Source organism: Pelodiscus sinensis, chromosome Z (genome assembly GCF_052426305.1).
Source record: "Pelodiscus sinensis isolate ZL-2025 chromosome Z, ASM5242630v1, whole genome shotgun sequence".
Taxonomy (NCBI): domain Eukaryota; kingdom Metazoa; phylum Chordata; order Testudines; family Trionychidae; genus Pelodiscus; species Pelodiscus sinensis.
The window spans coordinates 11,750,908-11,765,732 of NC_143085.1; the positions used below are offsets into that span (position 1 = coordinate 11,750,908).

Genomic DNA, 14,825 nt, shown 5'->3' on the forward strand with positions numbered 1-14,825 from the left:
GCCTTTGCACTGCATTTTAACTGAGGGTAAATGGAAACACCTGTTGCCTTAAGTGGAATTTTGCAGCGGCACAGAAAGGGTACATATACACAGAAGGGCTTAACTTGAAATAAGCTATGAAAATTGAGCTACATCAGTGGCATAGCTTATTTTGAAAATGGGAGCACCTACATTGCACTTTTTTCAAAATAGAGCACTCTTCCCCTAACTTCCCTTACTCCTTGTACAATGAGGGTTACATGAGTTGGAGTAAGAAGTCCTCCTCCAGCTTGTCAGTATTTCAACATTATTTTGAAAAAACTGCCGACTGTGTAGCCAGGGACGGTTATTTTGAAATAACACGAGTTATTTCAAAATAGTGTTGTGTAGATGGGCTATGGGCAGGTTTTTTTTTAAGCTTATTCATTTAATTTCCTACTTCCCTCCCTGTAGGACATCTGCTCATTGATTGTAGCACAATAAAGTGACTCTCAAATAACTGTTTCAGTGCAACTTTGAAAGAATTCTCACTGCTCTAGTGGCTTCAGTACATACTTTTAGCCGCTGAAAACCTCAGTTCAGCTGGGCTAGGTCTACACTCGCGGCTTCTTGCGCAAGTACAGTCGTTCTTGCGCAAGACTCTGCAGAGCAGCCACACTGCCCACCCGCTCTTGCGCTAGGAAATTTACAGTACGGCGTAAGAGAGGGCTCCTTGCGCAAGAGTTACATGTGATAAAAAAGAGCATAAGCTCTCTTGCGCAAGAAGGCAGTGTGGATGCTTGGCAGGGATTTCTTGTGCAAGAGGCCATTTTAGCCATAGGGGTTTCTTGTGCGAAAGTGTGTCCACACTGCCATGGGAACTCTTGCGCAAAAGCACAGCTCGCACATGGCAGTGTGGATGTTTTCTTGTGCAAGACTTCTTGCACAAGAACCCTTGTGCAAGAAGCCGCTAGTGTAGACATAGCCCTGCTGTATGAAGGGTTATAAAATAAAGCATGGGGCTCTGCCTAGTGATTCTGTGGTCCATGACTGGGCCTTAGCACCTATTCCAGTATATCTGTCCATCCATGAAGCAGTGGGGAAACACCTCACTACAGCAGGAATGAGACAGAGGGCAAATGCAAGAGTGCCATGGCAGAGAGCTGTGCTATGCACTGTGAAAATATTTAACTTGCTCTACTGCTGATGGAAGATAGCCATTGTTTCCCTTCATCAGCAAAGGACTCCTGACAGGTGGAATAGTTTGCCATTGAAGAAAACAGTCGTCCTGGTTTACTAGGAAATTGCATTGTCAAGGTTTCTTTAATCCTTTGTCAGCAATGTGCTTGGACTGAGTGACCACAAGAGTTAGTCACTGGGTCTTGTGCAACAGGGATGGCAAGAGGCCTGCTGAAGTAATTCATCCATTAATACATAGGCAGCCAAAAAAGCAGATATAGCAATTAGGAAGAAAGGAAATAGGGGTGAACTTTGATAGGAAGCACCCTGCTTAGGCATTGTGATAACTTCACCTTCCCCAAAAGATGAACTGCACACTTTTAAGATTGTTCTCAGGTGCCTAATCTGCACAAGATTTTAAAACCATCTAAAAAGTGACGAGCCCTTTAAGAGTCTTTGGCCTCACCAAAAGGGTGACCTGGGCTCCTACATCATGGATAAAAATGGGATCTAGGCACTTTTGAAAATTTCATGCTAGATCACAAGGCTCTAATCTGGTGGCGTGGAGAAGAGCAGCAATTTTACAGACTCCTAGGATTACTTAGTATTTTAAATGTATCGCAGCAGAAGTATACAGCAGCTTTTAGAATGGAGCAACAGGGAGGGTTTCTGTGCCTAGAGACTAAAACTGAAGGTGGACAGGGATCCTCTCAGTTTGGCAAAAGCTCAACCACAAACCAACTGGTTATCAAAACTGACACAGGAAAGAGGAGCTGAGGCAGCTGTCTGTGTAGCAGAGGATGTTTTTATTATGTGCCTGGAAAAAAAATAGATAGTTGAACAGACAGGTCCTATATACTTTGTATATAAACAAATTGCCAACATACAAAACCCTGCAGTGCTTCCTCCCTTATCCCTACAAAATGATTGTCTTTGTAGTTATGGTAAGTCTGTGTCTAAGAAAGGGGATGGGGAGGATGATTAAAAGGGGATGCCCCCTACACAAAACTTTTTTTTTCCCTTGTGACTGTTAGTCATTTGGAAAAAACCTCTGCAAACCTCTTCAGTTTTAAAAAAAAATACAGTGCATATTTCAGGCCAAATGAAAATCTCAGCAATAAAAGTCACAGAAGGCAGAGTGTCACGTGTACGCTGGAACTTGTCTTTCAGCAATCCTGTGCACCCTTCATATTACATGAGTTCTTGCTTGAAAACTCCACTCCATGCTCTGCAGTTCATGCCTCCTCTGTTAGTCCCTCTGCCCTCCAGTAATGCAAAAAGGCCTGAATGATGGCTTTGAAAAATATCTTTTTTACTTCCCTAGCAGCTGCATTGGCTTTTAACCCTTACAATCCTGGCGCTTTCCCTCCTACAAGCAACTAACAGCAAAAATTGTGCTACTGCAGCCTTTAGAAACTAGTGTAGGATAAAACACCAGAGCTAGGAATCCATGTATCGCAGCAGCAAGCATGTGCTCTTTTCAGGGCCGCTCACCAGTGAGCATCCTAGAGGTATGACATACAACTTGGAAAATGGCCATGATTTCTCCGCAGGGAAGCTCGGCAGTGCTCAGATGTCCTTTCACACAAAGAAGCAGCAAAGAGTTTCATTTGAGTCTCCGATGAATTCCACAATGCAGCAGTGAGGACCAGCAGCATGCAGTGGGTGCAGGCATGGTGAACACCAGCACAGCCCATCACCTCCACTGAATAAGGACACTGAATCACTACCCATGGAAGGGGAGATTGTCAAAAGCATATGAGACTTAGGAGCATCACTCACCAGAAACTGGGCTCTTAGGACATGTAGATATTTTTTAAAAATCTAACCATAGGCCATAATGGGAATGACAGAGTAGCTCCTAAATGGACTTTCCACATAGTTGTGGAAACTCTCCCCCTCCTGCCCAATATAGTGTGATATGGTCCTTTGCAGTGGGTCTATAACTCCAAGGAAAAGAGGATATCACCTCTGGATTAATACTGATTTTGGAGGAAGGAGGCAGCTTGCTATGTAATAGGGTTTTTTTTTAGGGGAGGGGAGGGGGCAGATTGTCAAAAGCTTTCACTTTAATTTATTGGTGCTCACCCAAAATTCGAAGATGATGCGCCATGGCAACCTCTCCATTGGTCTGCCACTGCATATGTGCCATGATTAGATGCTTTTGTAACAGCGCACTCTAGCCACAGATAGTGGTTTGCTTTACATATGTGGCTTTCATTACTCCCATTGTCCAGAAACAGAAGCATAATTACATGCCTTCCTCAGGGTCATGGAGTAAGTCAGTAGCAGAGCAGAGAACAGAGGCTGCTTCTATGTATGTACTCTGGCCCTAATTAATCAATTAATAGTTCCCAGGGGAGGCAACATTTTTACAAGAGATAAGGCAAAGAAGGATAAAAGGTTCCCATGTGGTCACAATCTGCCTGGGGAATCAGAGGAGGCATTACTCCTACTGGTGATTGCAGAGGCATTGGGCACCCACATGTTCACATTCTGCCCCAGATAGCTTCATGTAGGACTGGATCGAGGATAAGTCACTAACCTGGTGCTGCAGAAGCCTATCTCATTTTTACACCAGGCCCAGCTCTTCTGCTGAGAAACTGGATGGTGGAATGGCAAAGGCTCAATCACCCCCCTGTATCTCACCCACTAACCAAGACAGCCTGAGTTTGATGGTTATGTGAACTAGCACAGCCCAGACATTTGTACTGAACACTGGGGAGATGGTCGACAACTTGAGCAAGGGCACTGCTCCAGAACTCTGCCATGTCTTACAACTTTTTGTAAGGATCCAAAGAACTGCTGGAACTCAGTCCTAGAGAGCCACCCTCCAAAGAATATATCAGAGCGGTTGGATGGGCTCTGCAGGAATAAAACTGCTACTGGTAGCATCTCTAGAATGGTCAATAAGCCAGGTAGATAGGAAGAGGCAGATTCAGAATAAAGCGGTTAATGTCTCACCCTTCCCCCTTGCTGGGTACTAGATGGGAAGGGAAATAAACTTGCTCCCTGATCCTTTTATTTAAGAATTAATGTTACATATATTTTAAGCACTTGAGTATTAGCAGGTGAGGTCAGCATTATTTCCTTCTTTCAAAGGATTAAATACCCCACCAGTGGTTTCTGACTAGTAAAACAATTTATAGGTCCATATTGGTGACGTCTAGGACTGGAAGGACAACAAAGTATTCTGTAGTAGATGCTCAATAGTCAGTGACAGAGATATGGTTGTGCTCAAGATTTTATATATTTTTTGTTCCAACAATCCTATTTTGAGTCCTCTGGGTGTTTTGCTTTGAAACTATGAAAAGCACTCATGATGTCTTCCAGGGGAAGAGATGTTTAAAACCAAAACTTAACTGATATACACTGAAGAGATCCACACACACACACGCACACACACTAAAATAATACTATTAGGTTATTGCATAGACGAATGGCTTGCACTAGTTTGGCCTAGATAATTGTCTGAGAACGCTGCCTGAGGCCTGAAGCTGGCAGAGGGGTTCTGGATGGGAAGACGTCTTGCTGCTGGTTTTCTTCTTTTCTGGAATGTTCTTCATACCACTCCTGAACAGAACAAAGATCAGATGCAATAAGTAGTACTCATAACACACTCAACTCCCCACCTCCCTGTCACTGTCCTAAATAGCACCCTCTTCCCCATCCAAGTGAAACACAAGAGAACCTGGCATGTGATACCTCTCAAATGCTTTAGCACTAGTAAACAGCAAGGGCTTAGACAGAGTGTTTTCCCTCCATTGTGAAGTTTGGATACAGCTATTGCCGCTGACAGGAAAGGCTTAACTTGGGCATTGCTATAACATTTGCAGACTGGAAACACTAAACTCTCAGCTCTGGGGTTCAAAGCATCATCTCCTCACCACTACTGCTGGCAACAGCAGGATGTCCTTGCAAGGATTTCCCAGTGCATTTAACCTTCCATTGACATGCCTCCTGTGCAGGATTTAAGACTCATTTACTAAGGGCTGACTGGTCATTTGAATCACTATAAGCGAAAACAGTTGCAGCAAATTTCTGACCACAATTAAGGATAAGCACCAGACTTATTCTCACAGCTCATCCTACTGCTCGTAACAGAAGGGACGCCAGAAAGATGAATACCAGAGGAGTCAATTTCTGCATCATTAAATTAGTCATGACAAATTTTCCTGGGGCTTAATGGCCCCTTCCCTTCAGAAAGGGTTTTTTCTGGTGCATACTCCACCATATACAACATGGGATGTTCCAGGGACCCAATCAGTTCCTTTGGCCTCTGCATTAACAAGGTCACTGGTGTTGAAAAGGCTCTGATGTCTAGAGTGAGTCAGCAGCTTTTTGTCAAAGACTTTGATTCAAACAAATTTTTATTGGGGAACTTTGAGTGTCCAAGTTCCTGCCTGGCTGTTTGGGCACTCACCTGTGCAGTGCAAGATTCAGGTTGAAGTCCCTGCTCGATCACGGTCTTGAACACGGAGATGCCCTAATTGCTGGGCTATTGCTAGCTTGGAGGGCTTGGTCAGTCTCTATCTCATTTCTTAAAGTCTTTGCTTAGTTTAACACTCGTTACTCATGTCAAACCCTCAATTTTTCATTAAAGGGACAGCTTGTTTTCCAGTCAATCCTGGTGACGTCACATTAAGCCTCCAAGGCAATGAAATGAGGAACATGCACACACACAGTTTGCAGTGCTAACTGGTATCCTCCCTGACCGAGTCAGACCTGATGGGGCAAAGGCGGGCAAGGCTCAGGAATAAAAAGGATTATGCTGCCCATGACTTGCTCTAGACCAGCGGTTCCCAACCTTTTCCCGATGGGTACCCATTTTGACAATTCAGGAAGACTTGGTTACCCCAGGCAATTAAAAAACGGGGGGAGGAGAGGCCACCTGAGGAGACACTTGGCAACCCTTTTGAAATGTAATGGTGATCCATATTTGGGTTCTGACCCATAGTTTGGGAAACTCTGCTCTAGTCTATACTCACAGTTCAGACTGATTGTGGATGTTTCTTCACCAACACGCTCAGGATTAGCTTGGTAGGAGTACCTCAGGGCTAAGAGGTGCTAGACCATTAACACCATACATCTCTCCGTCTGAGACAAAGGTGCCCTTACCACAGTGGTGGTATTTAATAGGGTAAATTCATCTAATTACTGATATGAGATAAACTGGGAAAGATGGAAGCTTTAAAACAACTGTCCTTTGCAGCAGAGACATCCTATGTTTGAAGAATATTAGCAGAAACTGCTTAATCAGTTAATCTAGGGCCATGTTTACACTGCAGTGCATGTTGGTATAAAATAATCCACACCCATGTGACACAAGTTGTACTGACTTAAGCACCAATATAGGGGTATGTCTACACTACAAAGTTAATTTGAACTAACAGCCGTTAGTTCGAATTAACTTTAATAACTGCTACACCTACAAACCACTAGTTTGAATTTAAATCGAACTAGAGGAGTGCTTAATTCGAACTAGGTAAACCTCATTCTACGAGGAGTAAGGCCTAGTTCGAATTAACTAATTTGAATTAAGGGCTGTGCAGCCACGTAATTTGAACGAGTTGGAGGCTAGTCCTTCCCAGCCTGCCCTGGTGGCCACTCTGGGCCAAACCACAGAAACTCTTTCACCCCCCTCCCGGCCCCGGAGCCCTTAAAGGGGCACAGTCTGGCTACAGTGCTTGTGCCAGTTGCAAGCCTGCCAGCACCCAGCCAGCAGACCCTGCACCTGGCACTGCATGAGCCAGCCACCTGCTGCCACTCAGCCCTCCGCCTCTTCCCAGGACCAGGCTGGCAGCTCACAGGAGCCTGCCCAGGGCTGCAAGAGGCAGGTACCCGCCTGGTCTAGTGTGGAGATCGTGGACCTCATCGAGGTTTGGGGGGAGGCCTCAAACGTTCACAATCTCCACACTAGGCACAGGATAGCTGCCAGCCTAGCCACCAAAGGGCACATGCAAACCCAGGAGCAGGTCTGCATGAAAATCAAGTTGGTCCAGTGAGACCCCCGACCCTGAGCCCTGAGCTTAGAACATAAGAACGTAAGAATGGCCGTACTGGGTCAGACCAAAGGTCCATCTAGCCCAGTAGCCCGTCTGCCGACAGCAGTCAACACCAGGTACCCCAGAGGGGATGGACCGAAGACAATGACCAAGCCATTTGTCTTGTGCCATCCATCTCCAGCCTTCCACAAACAGAAGCCAGGGACACCATCCTTACACCCTAGCTAATAGCACTCTATGGACCCAACCTCCATGACTTTATCTAACTTCTCTTTAAACTCTGTTATAGTCCTAGCCTACACAGCCTCCTGTGGCAAGGAGTTCCACAGGTTGACCATTTGCTTTGTGAAAAAGAACTTTCGCATATTAGTTTGAAGCCTGCTACCCATTCATTTCATTTGGTGTCCTCTAGTCCTTCTATTATGGGAACTAATGAAGAACTTTTCTTTATGCACTCTCTCCACACCACTCATGATTTTATAGACTTCTATCATATCCCCCCTCAGTCTCCTCTTTTCCAAGCTCTCTTTAGCCTCTCTTCATATGGGACCTGTTCCAAACCCCTAATCATTTTTAGTTGCCCTTTTCTGAACCCTTTCCAAGGCCAAAATATCTTTTTTGAGGTGAGGAGACCACATCTGTACACAGTACTGAAGATACGGCGTACCATAGTTTGATACTTCCCCTCCTCCTTCTTCCCCTTCCTGCTCCCTCCTCCCAGGTTTCCCCCTCCCCTCTCCCACCTCCTTTTCCCAGTCTCCCCAGAGGTTAATCCCCCCTGCAGTTTTGTTAAATACAGAGAGTTTCTATTTTTGAACACACATGTCCTTTATTTTTTACATCAGGAGAGGGGCTAGGGAGGGGTAAGTGGAAGGAGGTGAGGGAGGAATGGGGCACGAGCCCCCGATGGGGAGGACTCGGGTGGCTCTGCGGGCTCCTTGGGGTGGAAGCTTTCCTGCAGGGCTTCCTGCTTCCTGACAGCCCCTCCGATTAACCCCCCCAGATGGCAGCCTGAGGCAAGTGCAGCCGGGCTGATGGCCGAGTGCTGTGGTATCCCGAGGTGGGCACTCAGGGCACTCCAAGTCAGGACTGCTTTGCTGTCCCTCATCGAGTTAGACAAGCAAGCGGGGAACCCTGAGAACTGTCTGTCCTGGGTGGGGGTCGGGTACCTTTAAGCACAGCCCTCAGCTAGCCTGAGACAGCAGCTCCACGCTTTAAGTCCTAACCTGATGCCCTGCCAGCACTGCTTCCGGCCAGCCTTAACTTCGGTTCAGGGTCCACTCAATGTGGACATGCTACTTCGAATTAGCAAAACGCTAATTCGAATTAGTTTTTAGGTCTAGATGCACTAATTCGAATTAGCTTATTTCGAATTAACTAATTCGAATTAAGTTAGTTCGAATTAGTGCTGTAGTGTAGACATACCCTAGAGTACTATGTTGGCAGGAGAAACTCTGCTTAATTAAAATAAGTGGCAGTAGTTAATTACATAGTGGAAAATTAAGGTGATGGGAGAGCTCTCTCCCATTAGCCTAGAGCATCAGCATGAGCATCTGCACCACTGGAAACTGCATAGTGCAGACATAGTTTATAGGTTTTTCTAATTCTTATTCTTCATCTCCTGCTCTGAACTGCCAGGCTGTGTGCTGGGACTAGTAAACATGTGCTGTATTTCACCTTGGAGAGCACTTCACTTCAGTGGTGCATGCACAAGTGCATGCGCACAGTTTATGAAGTACTTTGACTTTTAAGGGGCTATATAAAATTAAGAGGTTATGAATATAGTGAGATGCTTTTTATATGCCATATACAAATGTCACACAGCATCCTGCTGTCTAGTTCCTCTGAAAGAAAGACTCCCAATATAAAGAATGAATAAACATTCTAACCAATGGAATTGGTCCTACTACTCAGAATATGAGGATGTTTGCGACATGATGTTTCCTACCTGTATCTCCTCTTCATACATTTTCATACTTAAGTCACTTTTGGTCCTTGATCTCCGTCCCTGAAACAGTATCGATATTTGCTGAGAAAACAAAATAGACATATTAATAAAATAGGGGGAAAGAACCCAGTTCTGCTAACTTCCTGCCCCACTAGTTTACAGCAAGGTCAGTGGTGACATGAGAACCCAAGCTTTCTGAGGGAGACTGTGCCTAGCAAAGCTTTCCCCATTCACCTATACCTACCAGCTTGTTCAAGGGACAGTTTCAACTCACACAAGTAGAGATCAGCAGTCTAAATTACTGTGTGATCATTTTGGATGAATTTTTAACTGATAAAAAATATTCCTACAGTTACTGATTTAACTTTATTTCAAATGTTAAACTTTTCCTTTAAATAGACATGGTTGAGGTTAGAGCCACTTTTAGGCTTAACATTTTGAAAATTGCCTCTTCACTGGCAGATATAACCTTCACAATTCCAGTCCTGAATTTTATCTGTGTGCACACCTGCTTAACATTTCAACACCCAGGCAATAAGAGACCCAACCAAGCCAACTTATGCAAACATGCTGTAGACCAGTGTTTCTCAATCTTTTTTTTTAATAAAATACCCCTTTAAAAAAAAAAGTAAATATCCCCAGTACCTACATTTTTCAGACATACAAACACTTTTTTCTACCATTGCAACTCATTTGTTTATGCAACTTAATCGTAGCTGGGTGTGCAATGAAATTTTTGGGTGTAAAAAGTAAAAAATAATAAAACCCTGTAAAACTTAAAACAAAAATTCAGTTCTCCAAATTTCAGTTGTGTTGACGTACCCCCCAGGCTTCTCTCAACTACCCCTACGGGTACTCGTACCACTGGTTTGAGAAACACTGCTGTAGACTACTACAGCAAGTCTGGTGTTGACAGTTTGGGATTGCAATAGAAGGGGCAAATTCCAGCTATTACAAAAAAAAATCCATTTAAAATCTTCCCACCAGTATGAGAGACAGAGCTCTAAGGGAAGAACTGTAGCCTGGGACAGTTTAAGATCATTTTAAGGCTTCACAATATCCATTTTGTGATACCAGTGGAAAAGGGAATTCCAATTTGTGATGGAGAGGAGGAGTGCTGTCTTTTTCTTGGCATCGCAGCATTCTGTGTCTAAAGGATTAAACTCAGGTAGCTAGGAGGTATTGGCAGGGAGGCAAGTGAGCTAATGGGAGAAGATTTTGAGCTCTGAATTGAAAGGAATCATGCTTGCTTCTTTTTCTTTGTGTGAGTTTAAGCCAGGAGCTGGGGAAAGAAGATAAGTATTTGCAGGCAGGACTGCCATGCTTAGAAAGAATACTGAGCATAGAAATGGACTGGACCTTGAAGCATGGATGTGAGAGTAGGTAGGGAATGTCTCTTTAGACACGATCAGGTTATTTTCTTTGTTTTGTTATTTAGTTAAACTTCTCTATACTAAGTCCATATGCTCCTCCCCCCACACTAACTTTAAGATGAATCATGGGGTGTTTTAATTTATTCTTTTCTCAATTGCTTTCAACACCTAGCAACCAAGTATATCTTATTTCATTAATAAAATAACCCTTTTAAGGCTATGATTTGATTCTTGTGTCTGTTACCTTCCAGGAGGTATGTGTATGCATATCCAAGACTGAGAAATCCGCTATCAGAGATTAGTTTGTTTTCTTTTTTCAAGCTCTCTTGTGGTAAAAGTGTTTGGGCTACACTTCTGAGAAGTGCTTTCTTCCTGGATTCAAGAAAGGAGTTGTTTTAGGCTGCTACCACCAAGTATTTCCCATGGCCAGAGTTTTACTTATGCTAATCTGCAGGCACCGACCCAGAGTCCCTTCAAGAGAGCAGATACTAACAAGAACAAAAAGGAACATGTGGAAAGAGGTTTCCTCTGTACAGCAAAAGCACTCCTTTAAACTCCAGTTGTAAGCCTAGATGTTGTATCACAGAAGTGCTGAGGATTGTGGCCCAAATCCCAGTTTCTCTTCTTACCCTGTCTTTGTCTATTTGTGCAACGTTCTGCAACTCAGAGATTTCAGAGGCAGGACAATTCCGTCTGTAACGCTTGATTACTGCTTCCATTTCTTCCTTGGAGATGATCTTCTCCAGGACAATGCCATTTTCTTCTTCAATGGGAGGGAAAGAAAAGGAGAAGATGACATTGGGAAGTCAGTTTTAATCAGCAAAGGTAATACTTCTAAAGAGTTTCTATAGGTTATATGGCCAGAAAACACCACTGATCATCCAGACTGACTTCCCGCATAGCACAGGCCGGAAAACTGTCCTGGATTAGTTTTTGTTTGAACAAGATCAGATCTTTTGGAAAAAGCAACCAATCTATCTAAAAATTCCCACTGATGGAGAATCCATCTCAACCTGCAGTAAATTGTTCCAAAGTTTAATTACCCTAACTCAGGGGTTGGCAACTTATGGCTCACATATGGCTCTCTTGGCAGCTGTTGGGAGTTGCCTCTAGGGTGCACAAAGAATTGTAATCCTGCCTGCTTTCTGATACAGCAGCACTCACCTGCCTTGCAGTTGGAAGGTAAGCTGCTACTGGTGGTGGGCTTGGTTGGAGAATGGGGGGCCCGGGCCCCATGGTGGCTGCCTGGCTGCCCAGGGTGGGCTGTATGGTTTTTGGATCTGAATCTGGGCTTTGGTGTGGCACTCCGAGGGCGAGGGCCAGGGCCGTAAGTGCAGCCCCAAGAGCAGGCAGACTGTGGCCCTGGTTCCAGCCCCAGCACACAGGGCAGCCATCTGTCTACAGCCACAGCCCAGGAGAAGCCGGGCAGCCATCAGGCAGCCCTGGCTTAGCTTCAGCTCTCCCCACTCCCTATATAACCCTGACCCCAGGAAATGACAAGAGGGCTTTAAAGCTTGGCCTAGCAGCCCCCATTCATCCATGACATGCTTGGGTGGCCACAAATTGCAGTCTGGCAGCCCCTTCACACACCTCAGGATAAACTCCCCACCTCCAAGACATCAGGGGCAGCATAGTGGCCCCCTCCTATCCCAGGAGATACGAGGGAGGAGGACTTAACTGGAAGCCACAGCCCAACATCTCCATAGCCCCAGACACACTCGGGGAGACTCAGGGGTGGGGTAGAAACCACTGTCCACCTCCTCCCTGGGAGGAGATGCTATGGAGGTTCAGAAACTGCGCCCACCACCCTACACTCTGGAGCAGCACCATCTTCACCACCGTGGGTAGCTCTAGTAAGCCCTCTCCCCTCAGGCCTCCTGCCTTGAACCCCCTGCCCTTAACCCTCCTCCCCCACCCTGATTCTTACACTCCATGTGCACCAAGTCCCACCACATATCCCAACCCCGTACCCTGCACCCCCATCTCCGGCCCTCAGCCTCCTGCTCTCACTCCTGCATTCCCACCCTCTGCCATGAGCCCCTCCTAGCCACTGCCATGACTCCTGTACTCCCATCCCCTGTCCTAGCCCCCTCAAGTCCTGTCCTGACCTCTGCAGCTTCCGTCCTCTGCCCTGAGCCTGCCTACACATTCAGCCTCTTGCCCTGAGACCACCACCTCCTCCCCCAACTCCAGCACCCACCACCTTCTGCCTTGAGCCCCCCCACACCTCCAATCCCTGCCTTGACGCCTGCATTCTTATATAGCTCTTTGTTCTCAATTTTGATGTCGTTTGGATCTTTGGTTTGTAAAGGTTGCTGACTCCTGCCCTTCAAAATTCATATCTCATTTCCAGTCTCAGGATGTGTCTAGACTACATGCCTCTGTTGATGGAGGCATGTAGATTAGACAGATAGGCAAAGGGAAATGAAGCCGTGATTTAAATAATCGCGGCTTAATTTACATTTATAGGGCTGCCGTGCTGAGCCGACAAACAGCTGATCAGCTGTTTGTCTGCTCAGCGCGCTAGTCTGGACACTCCGCGCCGACCTGAAAGCCTTTTATCGACATCCCCCTTAGGCCTCATAGGATGAGGTTTACAGGGGATGTCGATAAAAGGCTTTCATGTCGGCAGGGGAACGTCCAGACTAGCGCGCTGAGCCGACAAACAGCTGATCAGCTGTTTGTCGGCTCAGCGCGGCAGCCATGTAAATTTAAATGAAGCCGCGATTATTTAAATCACGGCTTCATTTCCCTTTGCCAAAAAAACAAATCTACATGGCTCCAAAGGAGCCATGTAGTTTAGATGTACCCTCAATGTCTAGTTATACTTTTGTCTATTAGGCTTAAAAGCCCATTGTCAATTGTTGTTGCCCACTATTTATTTATAAACAGTAATCAAATCATCCCTTGGTCTTCTCTTTGTTGAAATAAACTGATCCAACTCCTTGAGTATTACAGTAAGGCTCATTTCCTATTCCTTATTAATGGATTTTTTAAATTTCATATTCTTCTAAAGCATCATACCAAATATCTGGCTGTACAAGAATAAGCAGGAGGCCAGCCAAAGGGACCATCTCCTCAGACTAGGATTGGCAAGAGGAGGCACATCTCACCAACACGTTAGAAAAGAACATTAAGAGTTGGCAGGTATAGTGGACCAAGAGGGTTCTTTCAGTTTAAGATCCTGGGGGAGCCAAAGGTCTGATTTTAAAAAGGATCTACACATTATGGTCTATTCTGTGTGCAATGAACTGGCAATGAAAAAAAATTGCTGCTACAACTGCTGCCATTGGACCTCCAGATACCTGAGCTGGGGGAAATCAGATAATTGCTGTGTTTAAATATTAAGCTGTTTGCACCTACAGAATTATGGGTGTATGCAAAGAGTCATAAAAATCAGGGCTTCTCTACTCAACCATTATTGCTCACACTGACAAGCCAAACTTTGGGAGCAAAGACGTACAAACCAATAGGTTGGCCATGCATTGCACTAACCTTCTGAGTCTTGGTTCTTTCTGGTGTAGTTCATGCGGAACACAAAAGCCTCCAGTATAAAGGCAACAATGATTGTCATCACCACCTGGTAAGGGAATCAGAACGAATAAAGCATCACAAGGTTTGTAACTGGGATACCCTTCCAAACACTTCCATCTGAACTTCGGCTGCATTCCCTCAACCCACCCCCTCTTTCAGCAGAGGGAGAGTACAAATTCTAATTCATGAGTCTACATGATGTGTCTGTGTAACAGCTTGCCAGTGACCTGGGAATGGGTAGTGTGATAAGATGAGGCACCACTGCATACCACTATCACTCCTATCCAGCTAAATTATGTGTCAACGCTGGCAACACCTGTAGTTATTGCCACTCCAAAGTTAGTGAAAGTGATTTGGACAGTATCTGAACTACTCTTTGTAAAAAGAGGAGAACTTCTCTAACTGACCTTGGATTCTTCCATTAGAGTGGAGCAAGACTGCCTGAAGTGCATTAAATGCCAAAGAAGGCAAAAATGTCTGAGGACCTACCTTTGTCACACTGTAGACAATCATGAAGTAGAGGCGGCTCCAGTGAGAGGTTTGTGAGGTCACCCCTTCCTAGGAACAAGTGACAGTTCAGTGGCATGAAAAGACAAGAGAAGTTGCTATTAATCCCGAGAGCAGAAAAAGCAGCAGGCACCCCAAATATAACTCTGTACCTCATGAAATGAGAGACAAGTAGTGCACCTCACATATCTAACCCCAAGGGCTGCACCCGCAATACTCATAACACCAGCTAGAGGCTGGTCTTTCTTTTAAAGGGCTGAACACAGATTCCCATATAATACTTAGGTGTGTAAATGCACCCATCACTATTACATGTGTAAC

At 45.1% G+C, this 14,825-nt stretch overlaps 1 protein-coding gene across 4 annotated transcripts in view; it reads right to left on the minus strand.

Annotated features, from left to right (window-relative positions):
• Positions 1-1,922: 1,922 nt before the first annotated feature.
• TPCN1 (two pore segment channel 1) overlaps positions 1,923-14,825 on the minus strand; it is a 72,442-nt gene continuing 59,539 nt past the window's right edge. For all 4 annotated transcript variants that reach the window (XM_075898207.2, XM_075898206.2, XM_075898208.2 and 1 more), the window contains 5 exons: positions 14,487-14,555; positions 13,959-14,043; positions 11,093-11,226; positions 9,091-9,171; positions 1,923-4,710 (listed from right to left, as the gene is read on the minus strand). In XM_075898207.2, the coding sequence (XP_075754322.1) occupies positions 4,597-4,710; positions 9,091-9,171; positions 11,093-11,226; positions 13,959-14,043; positions 14,487-14,555 (483 nt within the window). In that variant the 3' untranslated portion in view covers positions 1,923-4,596. The remainder of the gene's footprint in view (positions 4,711-9,090; positions 9,172-11,092; positions 11,227-13,958; positions 14,044-14,486; positions 14,556-14,825) is intronic.